Source organism: Indicator indicator, chromosome 28 (assembly GCF_027791375.1).
Source record: "Indicator indicator isolate 239-I01 chromosome 28, UM_Iind_1.1, whole genome shotgun sequence".
In the NCBI taxonomy this organism is placed as follows: domain Eukaryota; kingdom Metazoa; phylum Chordata; class Aves; order Piciformes; family Indicatoridae; genus Indicator; species Indicator indicator.
In genome coordinates this window covers 12905058-12924492 of record NC_072037.1, presented here as the reverse complement: position 1 = coordinate 12924492, position 19435 = coordinate 12905058, and the positions used below count along the sequence as shown (strand labels likewise).

The following is a 19435-nucleotide window of genomic DNA, read 5'->3' as shown; positions in this document are numbered from 1 at the left end:
GCTCATTCCTTGGAGCTGGCCAAAGCCACAAGGGCTGCAGGTGGCTCTGTGCTGGTGGCACCACTTCTGGGGTTGATCCTTGATTCCTGCCAGTTCAGCTGCTCTCACCCAGGCCCTGCTGAGGGAGCCTCTTTCCTCCCCCAGCTCCCAAAGCCTCGCTTCCATGGTCCTGCAGATTTGGTTTTCTCCTTGTACCTGGTTCCATGCTTTCAGAGAACAAAGCTGGGAGCTGCATCCTCCTCCCCAGAGCCTCTTCCCTGGGTTCTTGCCCCAAAGCTCCTTTGTAGCTCTGGGCTGCAGCCCCCCGGGGGGTAGCTCAGGAGTGGCTTTAGCTGGGAGCTGTTGGTGGAGCCTGACACAGGGCAGCTCTGGCACAGCCTTTAGGACTCCTGCTTCAAAATCCAGAGCTCAGCCTGACCCTGCTGGGAGCCTGGAGCTGTCCCCACAGCTGTGGGGGGTGTGAAGGGTGAGGAGCAGCCCTGGCCAGGGCCCTGGGTCAGTGCTGCTCAGGCCTGAGCTGCTTTCTGCAGCCAAGCTCCCAGCCAGGTGCTGAGTGGCTCCAGCTGCCCCACACTGCTGCTGCTTGTGTGCCTAGGGGCCGGAGGGGAGCAGAAATCCCTCCCTGCCCCTGCCACCACTGAGGAGTCTCCAGCAGTGGGAGAGGCATGGGCACAAAAAGGCCAAACACAACTCTCCTCAGCAGGGCAGCTCCTGGCAGCCCTGGGCTGAGCTCCTCAGCAGTGGGACCCTGGGCAGCAGCTGAGTGCCAGCTCAGGAGGCAGAGCAGGGCTGAGGCGACCTCTCCTGGGGCTGGGGAGCCACACTGGGGCTGTTCATGCTGCTGAACCCTGAATGATTGCACAGCACCAAGCTGGTACCAGGCTGAGCCTGGGGCTGGGACCTCCTCAGGTACAGTGAGAGGGAGGAGGGAAGGCTGCTCCTGGGGAATCTGCAAAGGAAAAGGAAGCCTCCAGGTTAGGTCCTTGGCCCTTTTCAGACCAAATGCTTTCTGCAGCCAGCAGCTGCCACAGACCTGTTCCCCACATGGCTCAGCATGGCCATGGCCCTGCCCTCTTTGCTGCACAGCCCCAGCCAGGCCCTGGTGGGGGGCAGAGGCTGAGCCACTGTTGGGGTTTCTCCCTCTTATGTCCCTGTCAGCCTCTGTGTGCCCCTGGTGTCCCCAGGGTGCTGTGCAGCCCCTGCCCCCCTGCTGTGCTTCTGTCACCTGTGCTGAGAACGTGGTACAATAAACCCTCTGCATCCAGCCTGGGCTCTGCTGCCTGCCTGCCTGCCTGGGGAGGGGCTGCTGCCCACAAGGGATGCAAAAAAAGCCTTCAAAAATACAAATCCCCAAAGCTGCTGCTGCCAAGAGGCCTCAAGAGGCCTGGCAGGCCCCCCCTGAGCAGCCATGGCCACTCTGTGCCCTGCAGGAGGGCACTGGCTCCTTGCAGGCTGCTGAGAAAAATCTTCCCTTTTTTCAGCCAGTTCCAGCCCAGTGTGGGCCAGGAGGCCCCAGCCTGGCACCTGGGGCCAGCACTGCTCAGAGTCACTCCAAGGCAAGCAGCTGCAGGGGCAGGGAGCTGCTGGAGGGCTCCAGAGGATCTCCTCTCAGGCTGTTGCTGGTGTCCCACTGAGGGACCTCACGTCCCTGGCAGCCTTGAGGCCCTGCTCTGCCTGGTGGGAAGCAGTGGAGCTGCCTGAGGGGCAGAGCTGGAGCTCCAAGCTTGCAGCTCACACCCAGCCCTGGTCCCTCAGCAACAGCAGAGCAGCTCCAAACCTGCCAGGAGCCCTCAGCCAGGGCCCTCCCCTCAGGAGGAGACCATTCAGTACCCAGACAACAGCCCCAGCTCTGCCCTGGCAGAGTCAGGGGGAGGTTCTGTTCCCCTTCTCATGAGGGTGTCTGAGATAGGCCCAGGGGGAATGGTTTGAAGCTGAGGCAGAGCAGGGTTAGAGTGGAGCTGAGGAAGAAGCTCTTCAGTGTGAGGGTGGTGAGAGTCTGGCACAGGCTGCCCAGGGAGGCTGTGGCTGCCTCCTGCCTGGGGGTGTTCAAGGCCAGGCTGGATGAGGCCTTGGGCAGCTGAGTCTGGTTGAGAGGTGTCCCTGGGCAGGGTGGGAGGTTGGAGCAGCTGAGCTGTGAGGTCCCTTCCAGCCTGAGCCATCCTAGGATTCCAAACCCTCTTTCTTCTTCTGTGGCTGGTCAGAAGTGTCCTGGGGAGGTGCCTGCTGGAAGGAGCTGTTTGTTCCCACAGGTGGTGACTCCCCTGGCATGGGCACAAGGGGGCTGCTGGTTTTCCACTGGAAGCACTTTTATTTGGTTGGATTCTGTCTCCAGCAATGGAAGGGCAACACCAGAACCTGTTACACATTGGCAATGAAATCACAACACTGAGATGCCTCCAGGACCTCCAGACAGTGCTCAGAACACAAACACAGATATACAGATAAAAAAGTGCTCAACAGCATCATCTTAAAATAGAATTTTGGCTTCTTTTAGGTCTTTTTGTTTGGTTTTTGACACTTCAGGCAGGAAAACAAAAACCCCAAAGAACAAAAAGCATCAAACTTGGATGAACTTCTGAACAGCACTCAGCATGAACCACAGCTTTCAGTGTCAGTCAGGAAGGTTTCTTCTCTATGTACAGGTGGTGACAAAGGGCATTAGAGGCTTCTGCTGGGGCTAAGGAGGTCCCAGGAGGAGCAGCTCCTGGGCAGGGTTAGTAAAGTCAGAGCTGTTAGAAACCAGCCACAAGTTGAGTCCTTCAGCCTGTGCAGGGTGGGGTCTGCTGAAGCTCCTCCTTGGCTCCCCTGCAGAGAGGGGCAGAGGAATGAGCCTGGGATGGCCTCGACCCTGCTGGGGCTCTTCCTTGCAGGTCTGAGGTGGGAGCTGCCTCCTCCATCCAGGCTGCTCTGGCAGAAGGGCTAGAGAAGAGCAGGCAGCAAAAGCCAGCCTCCTGCTCCAGCAGCACAGGCTGCAGCTGGCCAGATGTGCAGGGGCTGGCAGGGCTGCACTGGGCCCCAGGGCAGGCAGAGCACAGCAAAGCTCAGAGCTCCTGCTCACACAGATGGCACAGGAGGTGAGAAGGAATCCTTCCAGCTCCTGATTCCACACCAGGAGGAGAAACCCTGCAGCTAAAACCATGGTGGAGCTGTTCTGGTGCTGCTGTGCCCTGAGCAGGGGGTTCCACAAAGCTCAGGTGCCAAGGGTGCTGCTGCAGGCTGCTGGCTCCAGGCAGCGCAGGGAGCACAGCAGCAGCACTGGGGATGAGCACTGAATGGATCAGGGCCCTGCCAGTGCCTGCAGCCAGGGGCAGGCTCCTGAGCCACTGGAGGTGGAGGAAAAGCAGAAGCTGCTGCTGGCTGCTGCAAGCACCATGAGACAGGAGCTGCAGGGCTGAGGGCTCTGTGCCAGCAAAAGCAAGAGAGGGGATCTGGAATGGAGAGGAAGGGAAAAGAGCTCTGAGCAGCACCTGTCAGCCAGCTCCAAAATGACTTCATCCCACACAGGGCCAGGCAAGGCCCAGCAAGGAGAGCAGCTGAGTCCTGGCCACTGAGCCAGCAGCAGCACCACACAACCTATGGCTGCAAACTCAACCTGAGAGCTTTCACTGCAGGGGCACTGCCAGAGTGGCTTCCCTTTGATCTTCTCAAGTCTGGGGATATGAAACCTGCTGAGGATCCCCAAGAGCAAAGTGAATTCCCTCCCAGGAGGATCTGCTGATCTCTGAATAAATTAACCCTCAGGAGGGACTGAGCAGCAGCTGACTCTGATGGGGCTCAGCTAGGTACAGGATGACCAAAATCCCAGCAGCAGTGAAGGGACAGAGACAGCCCAGAGGCAGGACACAGGAGGGGAGGAGCTCAGAGCCTTCCTGAGGCAGCTGAGGTCCAGGTGGAGTCACAGCTGGAGGTGCTGCAGCTCTGCCTCTGCTGCAGGAGAGGACCAAGGGCAGCACCCCTTAGCTCCTGCTTCCAAGGAACCCAAGTGAGCACAGGGTGGGCACAGGGCCTGCTGGCTCCTGGGTCGAGCTCCAGTCCATGGCAAGGTGTGAGGAGGAGGAGGAGGCTGCCTGGGGCTCTGCTCTTACTGCCCTAAAGCAACTCTGCAAGTCAAGCACTAAGGTGAGGAGAACACAGAGGCCATGCACAGGGAGGAGGCAGGGCTGGAAGGCTGCAAAACAAACCAACAGGAGATGACTGCAGGGACACTGGGCAAGGAGCCAGCACACAGTGGGGGCCTGGGCAAGGTGGCCCTGGCAAAGGTGGCCTGGGCAAGGCGCCAGGGCGAGCATGCAGCTGGAATCGAGAGCAAAACGGAGCCCTGGGGAGCAGCGGCCTGGGGCTGCAGCCCACACTGCCACTGCCTGTCTGGGACTGTCTGTGTGTCTCAGCAGGAGAAGGAGGAGGAAGAGGGAGGCAGGAGGGGGTAAAGGGGCAGAGAGAACAGGCAGGAGCCAAGCACACAAAGGTGAGCCTGGGGCTGGCAGGGCACAGCCAGGTCACAGGGGATTGATACTTGGGGAGAGCATCAGCCTGGAGCTAAGCCAGAGCAGAGGCTGGCAAGTATCAGTGAGGACACTGAATGATGCACCTGGGCACAGTGTGCCACCTCTGAGCCCCCAGCCCAGGCCAGCTGCTGGAAGCCTGCCCCCAGGGGAGGCTCTCCACCTGCTTTCCACCTCCTGGGAGGAGCACTCAAGGCACAGAGTGAGAGCTGCTGGCCCAGGGCATACATTCAGGGGGTGAGGGAGGACAGCAGACAGACCATGCTGGGGACCCTGGGCACCCTTTAGCCTCAAGGGGCAGCCAATGCCCTTTGATGGGTGCTGGGAGAAGCTGAGAGAGGGGCAGGTGTTGGTGATGGGGTCACAGTGGGGCTGTGCCAAGCTGGCAGGAGGGGGGAAGGCTGCTCAGTGAATCAGAGCCACGAGGAGCATGCCAGGGAAAGGAGCAAGCTGCTGAGTCAGGCTGGGATGGAATTTAGGTCTGAATTTGTCAGTGGGAGCTCCAGACAGGGCTGGGAGCCTGGCTCCCTGTGGGAGTGTTTGACTGCCTGCAGGCTACACAGACCATTTTGTGTCTCCTCCTGTGACAAGCTCGCCCCGAGGTTCTTGCACAGCACAAACACCTTTAGGGATCTAAAACATAAGAGAGACAAAAAGAAAGAGACTTGGATTAGAAGGGGGCTGGGCAGAGAGGCAGCCCTGAAGAGCAGCACTGCCTGCAGCAGGTTAAAGGGAACACAGCAGCCAAGCATCTAGGGCTGACAAGGGGTTAAGGAGGGCTCCTGAGCTGGGGCAGGCAGGGACAGCAGCCCAGCAGCAGCCACCCACCCCCAGCCCTGCCCCCAGCATCGCTGGGACACTGCTCTGGCAACAGGGTGGGGGCAGGAGCAGGACCCTGCCAGCACTTTCTCAGTGCAAGAGGGAAAACAAAGCTCTGAGGTCTCAGTCTGCAGAGGTGCTGAGCCTGGGCCAGCTCCAGGGCTGGCACTGGGGAGGAGGAAGGTGAAACTGGGGATCTGCAGGGGAGCCCAGACCAGCACAGCCTGCAGAGCCCCTTCAGAGGCCAGGGAAGTCCAGCCAGGAACAGGGAGGTGGAAGCAGCCTCTAAACCCCTCCTCTGCACACCCTGTGCCCAGCCAGGGGCCTCTGCCTTCCCTCAGCAAAGCTGAACTACAGCACACTGCCCCTGGCAAAAAACAACCCTGAGAGCAGTGAGAAGAGAGATTGTTTATTAGCCAGCAGGTACAGAGCTGCAGAGCCCTGGCAGCTGAGGATGCTTCAGGGAATAAGAACAGACATGGAGCAGCCTCTGGCCAGAGGGAACAGCCCCAGCAGCAGGCAGTCCAGGGACCAAAACCACTGCAGCAGGAGAGGGTCTGGGAGCTCTCAAAGTGAGGCTAAGCAGTAGCTCCAAACCCAGGGGGAGAGGGAGAGGGTGCAGCCAGCTCAGCCCCCAGGCACCTGAGCTGGGAAGTTCTGGTGCTTGGTTGGCACTGGGAGGGCTGAGGGCAAGCAGTGAGGGGCAGGATTCCCAAAGCCACAGCCCAGCTGATCCCTCCCATTCCCTACCTCACCTGGCAAGCACTAAATGATGAGAGAGATCCCAGAGACTCAGAGCAGCAGCTGCTGATGGCTCTGCAGAGGCTGTGCTGACCCCAGCAGCCAGCACCACCCCAGCACCACCCCTGCTGCTGGCACCATCCCCTCCTGCAGGGCAAGCTGCAGACACCCCTGGGCTGTGGTGGGCAGCAGGAGGGGGTCAGAGCTCTGCTCCTTCACCTCCACTCAGCCCTCTCTGCTCTGCTGCTCAAGAGCAGAGCTGCTGGAGCTCTGCCCTGCTGTGACCCAGGCTGCTCACTCAGATGCAGATGCCACCAGCTGAGCTGTGCCAGCTGAACACAGCAGAACCCTCAGGTTGCTTCCAAGCATTGCCCCACACAGGAGAGGGCACAAGCAGGAGATGGCACCTCCCAGGATGGCATGAGGAGGGCACAGGAGGTTGTCCTCACTCTCCACGTCTGCAGAGCACACAAGGAATGTGGGGTCCTCACTCAGAGCTTTCTGCACCCCAACCCCCCTGGCCTTTGCCAGAGCAGGCACAAGCTGCTGCATGGTGGCAGAAGGAAGCCAGCTCCTGCCCTTGGGCCTACAGCAGGGGAGGCACCAGGCTGCCCAGCACCCAGCCCAGAGGAGTGACCTCCTCAGGCTGGGCTCAGCCACAGCCCTACAGCTTCTCCTCCTCCTCCTACTGACCAGACACAAGCAGAATGGTTCAGTCTCCTCTGGGCTGGAGCAGGCAGCTCGTGTCACACAAGAGCAGCCACCTGAAGGGGTGACTGAAGGAACACAAAAGCATTTCAAGAGGGCTTCAGACACATCCTGATGTGAGAGAGGGCTGAAAGCTTTTGATTCCCAGTCTGTGACACCACCAAGTGGGGCCAGCAGCAGCCAGCCAGGGGCTTCCCTGGAGCACTGCTTGCTTCCAGCCCCCACCCTCTGAGGAGGGAAAAGCAACAGCAGAGGAAGTTTTGGAGCCCAGCCTGGGAGCTGCCTCCACTGCTGCTGTGTGAGCAGGAGGTGAAGCCATTGGTTATGGTCACCTGAAGCAGCTGCACCTCATCTGAGGCAGCAGATGCAGCCCAGAGCCCACTCCTGAGATGGGAAGAGCTAGAGGCCACCCCCCAGTGCCAATGTTGTGCCCACCCAGCAAGGACCACAGGCTGTGTGCAGCCCTGCTCTGCTCAGGCCTCTCCCTCCCCTCCCCAGCACTCTCACTGCTGGCCAGGCCTCCACCAGAAGGTCCAGAGGAGACAGCAGGCTCTGAGGAGCCACCACACTGAGGCCCAGGCCAGCAGCCCTGGGAGGCACTGCCCTGGGCCAATCAGCTGACTCCTGAGGACGTCTCAGATGCCACCTGAGGAGAGCCTGTGGCACCCACAGGGCTTTGTGGTGCTGCAGTGCTGGGGGTGTGTGGCCAGGCCAGGCTGCCCTTCCCCCCTCCAGGGCCAGCACAGCACCCTCCTGGGCTCAGCACCCAGCAGGGTCTGCAGCACAGCAGCCCAGGACAGGGCTCTCTGCGCTCGGTGGCACTGCACAGGCTTGGCACAGGCTCTGAGGTGACAGAGAGCAGCTCCAGGCTGGGTGGCTGTGGCCAAGCAAGCCAAGTGACAAGAGAAGCATTAAATGTAAGTCCTGGCACCTTTGGCATTTCTGTCCAAATAGACTTCAACATAGGAGGTGGGGACGTAGCCCTCCTCGTCCTCGCTGCGCCGGATGCGCGTCCAGCCGTCCCCCTTGTCCTCCTCGATGACGTAGAGCAGCTCCCCCTCTGCCACCGAGATGGTTCCTTCATTCTGACCTGGGGGCACAGCAGGAGGCTCCAGCTCACCCCCTGCACAATGGCAGCTCAGAGGCAGGGGGCAGCAGGGGGCAGGCCGAGGTGGCACCGATGCGGTGCCTGCAGTGTGGCTGGCAGCAGGAACCAGAGGACCCTCAGCTGGGCACAGCAGCCTCACACAGGGACATGTGGAGGGCACCCTGACAGCAGGGCCTGGGCTCCTGCTCCTGCAGAGCCCCTGCCCAGCAAGGCACAACCCCTGCCCCACAGCCTCCCTCGCCCTGGCTTTGCTGAAGCACTGCAGGGGCCAGGGAAGGTTTCCCACTTGCCACAGAACTGTTTGGCTTGGAAGAGACCTCCAGGAGCATCCAGTCCAAGCCTCAACCCAGCCCCACCATGGGCACCAAACCCTGGCCCCAGCTGCCATGGCCACACAGCTCTTGACCACCTCCAGGCATGGGGACTCCACCACCTCCCTGGGCAGCCTGTGCCAGTCCCTGCCCACTCCTGCAGCAAAGACATTTTTCCTCATCTCCAACCTAACCTCCCCTGGCACAATTTGAGGCCATTTCCTCTCATTCTATCACTGATCCTAGGGAGCAGAGCCCAACCCCCAACTGGCTGCAGCCTCCTCTCAGGGAGCTGTAGAGAGCAATGAGGTCTCCCTCAGCCTCTTATTCTCCAGCCTCAACACCCCCAGCTCCCTCAGCTGCTCCTCCCAGCCCTCTTCTCCAGACCCTTCCCCAGCTTTGTGGCTCCTCTCTGGCCCTGCTCCAGCCCTCAATGACCTTCCTGGAGTGAGGAGCCCAAAATTGAGCCCAGTCCCTGCTGTGCCAGGCACACAAAGCAGTGGCTGCCAGGAGAGCACAGGTTGGGTGATACCTTCAAAGGTGTAGAGAGCTTTACAGGTTCCTATGGTGGGCAGAGGCTCTTCATCATCAAACTCATCGTCGAAGTCGGTGGCAGGCACCTTCACGTCAGGCTCCTGACTCTGCTCCTCTGTGTAACTGCCATCTGGGCTGCTCAAGAGAGGAAGAGACACAGCAACTATAGCGAGCAGGCTCCGGAGCAGCCTGCTGCCAGGCACCGCGGGCAGGGCGAGCAGCTGGGGCAGCTCAGCCACCCCACACCGTGCCCAGCTCTGGCTGTGCAGCTGGCACAGTGCTCATGGAACCACTAAGGCTGCAAAAGCTCTCCAGGATCACCCAGTCCAAGCCTCAGCCCAGCACCACCATGGGCACCAAACCCTGGCCCCAAGTGCCATGGGCACAGGGTTCTGGAATACCTCCAGGCATGGGGACTCCACCACCTCCCTGGGCAGCCTGTGCCAATCCCTGACCACTCCTGCAGCAAAGAAACTTCTCATCTGCAGCCTAACCCTCCCCTGGCACAATTTCAGGCCATTTCCTCCCCTTCTCTCACCTGAGAGTAGGGATAAGAGCCCAACCCTCACCCCCTCCAACCTGGCTCATCCCTCAGGCACTTCCCCACAGCTCAGCACAGCTGCCCCCAGCCAGCCTGGGGCTGGCACAGACCTCACCACGCTCAGAAAGTGGCTCTTAAAGTTGGGTCCCACAGGTGCTGTGCCCCTCCCAGGACACCCCATGGGCACTGCACCCCTCCCAGGACACCCCATGGGTACTGTACCTCTCTCTGTCCTGGGCACAGCTGTTGATGGCTGCTGTGTGCTGAGCCTCATAGAGGCTGCTCTGGCGCCGCCCTGGCTCGCTCCGTGCGGGCAGCCTGCCCTCCACCTCTGCCAGCCAGCCCTGCAGGGGGACAGTGCCAGGTACCCAGTGCCGCCCACACAGGGCAGGCTCAGGGGCTGCTCCCTGGAGGTCTCTTCCCATACCTCAAACTTCTGCACCTCCAGCCGCAGCTTTTCAATGCTCTGCCCAAGCTCTGCCAGCCTCTGGTCCACACTGGCAGCGTCTCCCATCTGAGGGTTCTTGATGTAGACATCTTTCATCTTGGTTAAGGCATCTCTGAGGGACAGGAGGAGAAGCAAACGTCTCAGAGTGCCTGGGGGCAGATAAAGGACAACAAACTGCCCCTGCCCTGCTCCCTGTTGGAGCCTGCCCTGCCAAAGGCCGCTGAGAAGATACAGCCAGGGGCTCTCTGGGTGGCACCAGCACAGCTCACTGCCAGGGATGGCAGGAGGTGACCTCTTTATAACCTACACTGTGATGTGGCAGAAATGCTGTGCACAAGCCAAACCCTCAGGCTCCTCACTCCAGCTGCAGCTGAGGGCTCTGCAGTGGGCAGGGCTGGCAGCAGCAGCCTCAGCAGAGGCCTCTGGCGTGCTGTGTCAGAGCAGGCACACAGCACCTGCAGGGCTGCTGAGCCCAGCTCCAAGAGCCTGCTTGCAGCCTGCTAGCAGCAAACAACTGAAGCCCTGGGCAGAGGCCTTCTGCAAGGCAGGAGCAGGAGCTGGGACTGACTTTCAGCCTCACACAATCCTTCTGCACTAGAGTGGCTGCCTGCTAACCCTGGGGAAGATCAGAACAACAAAAAAATGATCTTGTAACCATTGCAACAAAGACCTCAGCTTCCCAGAGGAACATCAGCCCAGTCCTAGGGCTCAGCTGCACCATTAGCACCCACCATAGGCTGGAGCCCAGCTGGGAAACAAGGACAAGGAGCTGGAGCTGGACACATGCACAGCAAACATGCAGAGCTAAGCAGCAGCCCTCACCCTGCCTGCTGCAGTCTGCCTTCTGCAACCCAAACAAGGAGCAAAAATCCTCATTTCACACTGCTTAAAGCAAAGGCAGATGCAGATGGTTTGTGTTTGTCACAGCACAGTGACAGATGGACCTTGGGCCACACAAGGTGACCTCCAGCCTGCTGATGCTCTCTGGGGGCTGCCTCCTGCCAGCCCAGGTGCCAACTGCCTGGGCTTTCAGAGAGGGCAGTTTTAAGGCCTGCCAGGATGAAAGGGGCACAGCAAGGGCAGGATTAACCTTCACAGAGCCCTCAGAAGAGCCTGGGGGGCTCTGATGGACAGCACTGCCCCAGCCCCACCGAGGCTGAACCTGCAGGGAAGCCAGCAAAGGGCTCTGCAGGCTGAGGAGCACTGCCCAGCTGAGAGGGGCTGCACTCAGGAGCTGCTTCCCTGTGCTGCTGGCACAGCCACTCAGCTTTGCTCTGGGCATGAGCTGGGGGGAGGAAGGTTAGGCCGAGTCCCACAACTCAAGTTAACCATCTCCATGTTTCTGAGTTTCCCACCAGAGCCTGGACAATTGCAGCCCTGTGCTGCCTCTGCTCCCTGTGTGCAGAGAAGGGAAGTGTGGGTGGCAAGGAGTGGGACTGCCCTGTGCTGGCAGCCCCCAGGGACAAGGCTGCAAACACATGGAGCAGAGTTAGTTTAACTCTTACTGAACTGCTGGGGCTGCTTCCTAGGCCACTTAAAAAGGATCCTCAATTCTGCTCTGTTTTTAAACCTGGTTTTAACCTGGAGTTAACTCCAGAGCCACAGAATGTTGGAAGAGACCTTCAAGATCACCCAGTTCCAACCCCCTGCCATGGACACCTCCCACCAGCCCAGGCTGCTCAAGGCCTCACCCAGCCTGGCCTTGAACACCTCCAGGATCCTAGACTGGCTCAGGTTGGAAGGGAGCTCAGATCATCTGCTCAGGTGGTTATGTTCTTGGCAGAGCATCAAATGAGCCCAGAGCCTTGCTGCTGCTTGTGCTGTGGTGGCTTCTGTCCTACCTGAGCCTACAGACTCCACCTCTCACTGGAGAGCTTTGCCCTACCTTTGATCCAGCTCCTTCTGGATGTCCCTGTTTAGTTCATCCACCTTTTGCTGAAGTTTCTTTCTCCTCTGCTCAGGAGGGAGATTGCTGAAGTCCTCTGGCCCTGCTCCCTGCACAGAGTGGAAGGGAGGAAGGGGGAGGGATAAGGAACAACAAAAACAATCAGAGCCTGAAAGAATCCTCCAGGATTGCATTTTGAAAGCAGCTCACAGAGATCTGTGCAGAGTCAGTGGCCTGAAGCATTGCTTTGCTTTGTAGGGAGGGTTTGCAGCCCCTGAGGAGTTGGGATTCTGGGAGAACCCCAGCACCACCTCCCAGTCCCACAGCTGGTGGCCAATGGCAGATCACCAGCTGCAGAATGGTTCAGCTCAGCAGCAGGGCTCAGAGACCCTTTTCACCCACAGTGATCATCACATCTAAGGGAACAGAGTTCTACCCTCATGCAAAGCTGCTCTGCTGCCTTCCCCTGCTCCTGCCTCACACACTTCTCACATGCACCAGCTGCTGCCCTGCTCTGGCTCTGCACAGCCTGAGCCTTGCCCCAGTGCAGCCACTTTGTCTCAGGGCTCTCCTCACCACTCTAACCCCAGCTCTAAATGAGGAGAACCAAAGAACCAGTCAGATGGAACAGGATCTTCCTGTGGTTCTTCAGCATCATCCAGCAGCTCTGGGCTGGACTAAATTCAGTCTCCTTGTCCACAGTGCTTCAGACCAAGGCAGCAGTGTCCCACAGGAGAGCGTGCCTGGGCCTCAGAGCTGACCTTGATCCTGGGCTCTGTCATCTCCCACCTGAACAGAAGCTTCAGTTCCTGCTCCCAAAGGAGTCAAGGAACAAGTTCTGCACACTCTGGGCACAGCTCATGGTCTGCAGCCAGACCCCCCCGGGCTCTCTCAAGCAGTGACCTCTGCCTATGCCCCCAGAGGTCCCTCAGCAGGGAGGTGTGGAGCACTCTGTGCTGCTTCTGAGGTGCTAGCAGAGGACCAGCCAGGCCCAATGCTCACTGCTGCTCCCTGCACTGGGATTTGGGCTGCAACTGGCCCCAAGATGAGACTGTGCCAGGACCAGCTTCTGGGCTGCAGCTATGTATGGGGAGAGCTGAGGTTCATCAGCCCCATTCTGGCTCCTGCACAGCCAGGATCCAAGAGGAAGTCATCCTCAAGGCCATTTCCTCTACCTGAGCTGCAGCTAAGCCCTCTCTGCACATCTGCTCTGTGCAGCTCCTGGGGAAGGCCAGGCCAAGCTGGCTCTGGGGAGGATTTGTTCCTGCAGAGGGAGGCTGTGCCCTGCTCACACCACCAGCAGAACAACAAACCCAGGCCCTGGCATAAATGCTTTGGACAGGGGCTTGGCAACAGCCAAAAGAAGGAGGACTGCAAGTTTCTAGGTGCTTGAGCTGTCCCTCAGACCCACCACAGGTCTGCAAGAGTAGCAATATTGCTAATGGAGCCCAAGCAAGACACTGCTGGCAGAGCAGCAGCAGGACCTGGCTCCTCCAGGGCTCCAGCAGGAAGCTTTCATGGCCTGCACAGCTCCTCTGAATCTGCTGTGGACAGAACAGGTCCACAGTGATGCATCCAAGGACAAAATGTGTGTGGTGATGAGAGCACCTCGAGACACTGAGCCTGGGCAGGAGGGAGACAGCTTCCAGCTGGGGCTGTGCTGCAGCTCCTTTAAGAAAGCCTCCAAGCTACTGCAGCTGGGATTCTGCTGCAGCTCCTCTAGAAACCTCCCACGGTACTGCAGCTGTGGCTGTGCTGCAGCTCCTCTAAAACCTCCCAAGGTACTGCAGCTATGGCTGTGCTGCAGCTCCTCTAAAACCTCCCAAGGTACTGCAGCTATGGCTGTGCTGCAGCTCCTCTAAAACCTCCCAAGGTACTGCAGCTGGAATTCTGCTGCAGTTCCTCTAGAAACCTCCCAAGCTACTGCAGCTGGGACTCTGCTGCAGCTCCTCTAAAACCTCCCAAGCTACTGCAGCTGTGGCTGTGCTGCAGCTCCTCTGAAGCCCCCAAAGCTGCAGCCAGCCCCTTGTGGCTCTTGCCTGCTGGCAGGCAGGGGGTCAGCTGCTCTCAGGCTGTGAGTGGCCTCTCCAAGGGCAGAGGAAGGTGGAGCAGCTGTGGGAGCTCAGCAGGGTGTGGAGCATCTCAAGCAGCAGCTCCTGTGTGACGCTCAGCACCCAAGTTGCTTTCCCCCCAGGTGTCCCCACCCTTCCCTTCCCTTCCCAGCTCCTACCTTACCGTGGGGTCAAGAAACCTTCCCAGCTGCATCCAAGGCAGACCTTGGGGTTCCCAGCTGGGATCTGGCTCTGCACCCCTCAGTGAGGCCAGGCTGGGTTGAGCCTTGTGGGTTAGAGCTCTACAGCACTGCCAGCAACCAGCAGTGGTCAGCTGCAGCACTGTGCAGGGCTGGAAAATGTAGCTGGGAGGGAGGGAGGGAGGCAGGTCCCAGGCAGAGCTGGACGTGGAAAGCAAAGTGTGCTGCATTCCACAGACAGCACTGCCTCTGGGAAAGGGCCAGCAGCACACAGACCTGGGCCTGTGACTGCACTTCAGGTCCATGTCATTGAATTTTATTTGTTTTCTTTTTTTTTTTTAATTTAAAAATTGTGTCTCATTTTATTTAGTTTCAACTCTCATTAGTTTTTGATTTTTAAATGTTATTTCTTTTTTATTTCTTTTTTTCTAATTTCATTTCCATTTTTTACCATTTTCCAATTTTTAAATTTTATTTCATTTTTTCTAATTTCATTTCCATTTTTTACCATTTTCCAATTTTTAAATTTTATTTCATTTTTTCTAATTTCATTTCCATTTTTTACCATTTTCCAATTTTTAAATTTTATTTCATTTTTTCTAATTTCATTTCCATTTTTTACCATTTTCCAATTTTTAAATTTTATTTCATTTTTTCTAATTTCATTTCCATTTTTTACCATTTTCCAATTTTTAAATTTTATTTCATTTTTTCTAATTTCATTTCCATTTTTTACCATTTTCCAATTTTTAAATTTTATTTCATTTTTTCTAATTTCATTTCCATTTTTTACCATTTTCCAATTTTTAAATTTTATTTCATTTTTTCTAATTTCATTTCCATTTTTTACCATTTTCCAATTTTTAAATTTTATTTCATTTTTTCTAATTTCATTTCCATTTTTTACCATTTTCCAATTTTTAAATTTTATTTCATTTTTTCTAATTTCATTTCCATTTTTTACCATTTTCCAATTTTTAAATTTTATTTCATTTTTTCTAATTTCATTTCCATTTTTTACCATTTTCCAATTTTTAAATTTTATTTCATTTTTTCTAATTTCATTTCCATTTTTTACCATTTTCCAATTTTTAAATTTTATTTCATTTTTTCTAATTTCATTTCCATTTTTTACCATTTTCCAATTTTTAAATTTTATTTCATTTTTTCTAATTTCATTTCCATTTTTTACCATTTTCCAATTTTTAAATTTTATTTCATTTTTTCTAATTTCATTTCCATTTTTTACCATTTTCCAATTTTTAAATTTTATTTCATTTTTTCTAATTTCATTTCCATTTTTTACCATTTTCCAATTTTTAAATTTTATTTCATTTTTTCTAATTTCATTTCCATTTTTTACCATTTTCCAATTTTTAAATTTTATTTCATTTTTTCTAATTTCATTTCCATTTTTTACCATTTTCCAATTTTTAAATTTTATTTCATTTTTTCTAATTTCATTTCCATTTTTTACCATTTTCCAATTTTTAAATTTTATTTCATTTTTTCTAATTTCATTTCCATTTTTTACCATTTTCCAATTTTTAAATTTTATTTCATTTTTTCTAATTTCATTTCCATTTTTTACCATTTTCCAATTTTTAAATTTTATTTCATTTTTTCTAATTTCATTTCCATTTTTTACCATTTTCCAATTTTTAAATTTTATTTCATTTTTTCTAATTTCATTTCCATTTTTTACCATTTTCCAATTTTTAAATTTTATTTCATTTTTTCTAATTTCATTTCCATTTTTTACCATTTTCCAATTTTTAAATTTTATTTCATTTTTTCTAATTTCATTTCCATTTTTTACCATTTTCCAATTTTTAAATTTTATTTCATTTTTTCTAATTTCATTTCCATTTTTTACCATTTTCCAATTTTTAAATTTTATTTCATTTTTCTAATTTCATTTCCATTTTTTACCATTTTCCAATTTTTAAATTTTATTTCATTTTTTCTAATTTCATTTCCATTTTTTACCATTTTCCAATTTTTAAATTTTATTTCATTTTTTCTAATTTCATTTCCATTTTTTACCATTTTCCAATTTTTAAATTTTATTTCATTTTTTCTAATTTCATTTCCATTTTTTACCATTTTCCAATTTTTAAATTTTATTTCATTTTTTCTAATTTCATTTCCATTTTTTACCATTTTCCAATTTTTAAATTTTATTTCATTTTTTCTAATTTCATTTCCATTTTTTACCATTTTCCAATTTTTAAATTTTATTTCAGTTTTTCTAATTTCATTTCCATTTTTTACCATTTTCCAATTTTTAAATTTTATTTCAGTTTTTCTAATTTCATTTCCATTTTTTACCATTTTCCAATTTTTAAATTTTATTTCAGTTTTTCTAATTTCATTTCCATTTTTTACCATTTTCCAATTTTTAAATTTTATTTCAGTTTTTCTAATTTCATTTCCATTTTTTACCATTTTCCAATTTTTAAATTTTATTTCAGTTTTTCTAATTTCATTTCCATTTTTTACCATTTTCCAATTTTTAAATTTTATTTCAGTTTTTCTAATTTCATTTCCATTTTTTACCATTTTCCAATTTTTAAATTTTATTTCATTTTTTCTAATTTCATTTCCATTTTTTACCATTTTCCAATTTTTAAATTTTATTTCATTTTTTCTAATTTCATTTCCATTTTTTACCATTTTCCAATTTTTAAATTTTATTTCAGTTTTTCTAATTTCATTTCCATTTTTTACCATTTTCCAATTTTTAAATTTTATTTCATTTTTTCTAATTTCATTTCCATTTTTTACCATTTTCCAATTTTTAAATTTTATTTCAGTTTTTCTAATTTCATTTCCATTTTTTACCATTTTCCAATTTTTAAATTTTATTTCATTTTTTCTAATTTCATTTCCATTTTTTACCATTTTCCAATTTTTAAATTTTATTTCAGTTTTTCTAATTTCATTTCCATTTTTTACCATTTTCCAATTTTTAAATTTTATTTCATTTTTTCTAATTTAATTTCCATTTTTTACCATTTTCCAATTTTTAAATTTTATTTCATTTTTTCTAATTTCATTTCCATTTTTTACCATTTTCCAATTTTTAAATTTTATTTCATTTTTTTCCTCATTTCATTTTTTCCCATTTCATTTCAATTTTTATCATTGGCCAATTTTTAAATTTTATTTCATTTTTTCCATTGTTTTCCTCATTTAATTTCTTTTTTTTCCCATTTCATTTCGATTTTTATAATTTAAATTTTATTTCATTTATTTCATTTTTTTAAAGTTTATTTCCATTTTTATTATATTTTTAATTTAAAAGTTTTATTTAATTTTCTTTCTCTTTTTTTCCCTCTTGTTATGATTCCATTCCATTCTTCCTTTCAATACTCTGCTGCACACTCAGGCAGCAGCAGAATTCCTTCTACATTTTCATAGCCCCAGGATTCTACAAGTGGAAACTAAGCTACAAATTAAAGAGTTAATTTTTTTTAGCAGCTGATTAGGAAGGCTGAATTCTGATCACCTCTATCAGGCTCCAGACCTGCGAGTTCAGAGTGAGCTGAGGAACACCAAGGAAGCAAACACAGAGAGGAGACAAATTGGGCAGTTAATGAGTGCAGGGCAGCAGGGGCAGGGGGACACAGGCAGGAGGAGGTGCTGAGGACAGGACAAACCATGCTGAAAATGTTGCTTACCAGCTTGAGAGAAAGCTTCATGGGGGAATTGGAGAGATACAGGGAGGGGAGAGAGAAAAAAACAAAACAAAACAAAACAACAGAGCATCAGTAGGAGAGGAACTTCCCAGGCTGCTCTCACCACCGCTGAACACAACCCCCCTGCTGCTGCTGAAGGCAGGATGGGAACCACCAACAGGTCTGTGCCAAAGTTCACAAGAGGCTAGTGCCAGCTGCTGCTCTCTGCACACTGCTCCAGCTGTGCTGCACCACGGCAGGGGACCTCCTGCCCCGGGGTCCCTCCTTGGCAGCAGCTACAGCCAGGGTAGGATCTCCCTAGGCAGCAGCAGCCCTGATGGGGAGAAAGCCTCAGAGCTTGCCAATGCCTGCAGGGGACTTCAGAGCTGTGCTGAAGGGCAGGCAGCAGCTGCTTTGTGCAAGGGCTTCAGAGAAGGGGAAAACACCACCCAGGGAAGAGAGGAGGCATGGCCCTGGGCCTCCAGCAGCAAAAAGCACAGAGGGATCTCATCTCAGGGATCTCCAGCTCTCAGGCCTGTCTCCCAAGGGCAGTGTCCCTCTGATGGTGCCTGGTGCTGCCTGGGCACTCTCAGTCCTGTTGCGTTCTATGAACAACTGAAAAACAAAAACCCTCCAAAGTTCTTTTGCCATGGAGTCAGACAAGGGAAGGACCAAGGAGGAGAAAAAAAAAATCCCAAATCTCTTTAGGCCAAATCACTCCTCTGACAGCATGGTGAGAGGTAAGTGACACACAGGATTAGCTCCTCTGAGGCTACTGAGCCCAGCCCTCATCTTTTAGTTCCTCTGGAAAGGCTGAGAAGAGCCTGCAGAGCAGCCTGGCTCATCCCTGCCCTCCCAGCAGCCTGCAGAACACATCTGCCTGGGCAGCTGAGCACCACCACCACCCCTCCCAGCAGTGCAAGGAGTGGTGGCAGCTGCCATTCAGGAGGTTTTCTGAGCTCCACTGCTGCTCTCTTCCGTGCCATAGGGCACAGGGAGCTGCTGTGGAGACCAAGTCAGACAGCCAATGGGGAACCCAGACTGCAGCCAGGCTCCTCCAGCAAGGAGCACTGCCTGTCCTAGCAGCCCTCTGAGGACAGCTCTGAGATGCTCCAGGTGCACAAATGCACATCCTTGGTGTCCCAGGCAGTGGAACATGGGAGCTGGGATCACCTCCTGCAGTCATCTCTGCTGGGAGCCTCCAGGAGCTGTCTCCACTCAGAGCTCTGTTAGCTCTCTGCTTCTTTAGCATTTGGGTTTAAAAGCCAAGGTGGCTCCAAGCCTGTGAGGTTTCTGCCAGCATGGCTGAAGAACCCCAAATTTTTCATTAACTAACCATTCCCAGCAGCAAGGAGAAAAATCTGGCCCTGGAAGGACAAACAGTGACCCCCTGCATGGGAACTGCTGTGCCCTGGGACAACACTGCAGCTCAGCAGCCCTGTGGGGGAGCACACATCAGTGCAGGGGAGGAATTCACTCTCTGGGCTGAGAGACCATTAAAAAAGGGAAAAGGAAAAAAGGAAAAAAAAAGAAAGAAAGGAAAAAAAGCAACCAAACCCAAAGTATTTGAGAGGAGACCGAGGCTGGAGGGGACAGGAAGCAGCTCAGAGACGCTGCTGGTCAGGGGCAGTGTGGGCAGCTCTCCTTTGCATTACTGCTGTGGCACTCCTGTGAACTTTAGCATAGCCATGATCAGCACAAAGTGAGCTCCTGGGTACAGAGAACCAGACAAGACTCATGGAGCAGAACCAACCTTCACCTATGAAGCACTCTAGAGGAGGCACAGACGTGGCTGCTACATGCGCTAGGCTCTAGCTACTCGCTCTACAGGCACTGCTCTACTGCCAGCAGCAGCTGCAGCAGGGCTGCTCCTCTGCTGCAGGCTCAGCTACTTGCAACAGGATTAT

At 52.0% G+C, this 19435-nt stretch overlaps 1 protein-coding gene across 1 annotated transcript in view; it reads right to left on the bottom strand.

The window, feature by feature from the left end:
* Positions 1 to 4928: 4928 nt before the first annotated feature.
* The window catches only part of FNBP1 (formin binding protein 1), a 46204-nt gene continuing 31697 nt past the window's right edge, over positions 4929 to 19435 (bottom strand). Inside the window, exons 12-19 of the mRNA XM_054393233.1 lie at positions 17532 to 17546; positions 17360 to 17395; positions 11598 to 11707; positions 9692 to 9824; positions 9487 to 9608; positions 8722 to 8858; positions 7702 to 7860; positions 4929 to 5135 (exon numbers count right to left, since the gene is read on the bottom strand). Of these exons, the coding sequence (XP_054249208.1) occupies positions 5128 to 5135; positions 7702 to 7860; positions 8722 to 8858; positions 9487 to 9608; positions 9692 to 9824; positions 11598 to 11707; positions 17360 to 17395; positions 17532 to 17546 (720 nt within the window). The 3' untranslated portion in view covers positions 4929 to 5127. The remainder of the gene's footprint in view (positions 5136 to 7701; positions 7861 to 8721; positions 8859 to 9486; positions 9609 to 9691; positions 9825 to 11597; positions 11708 to 17359; positions 17396 to 17531; positions 17547 to 19435) is intronic.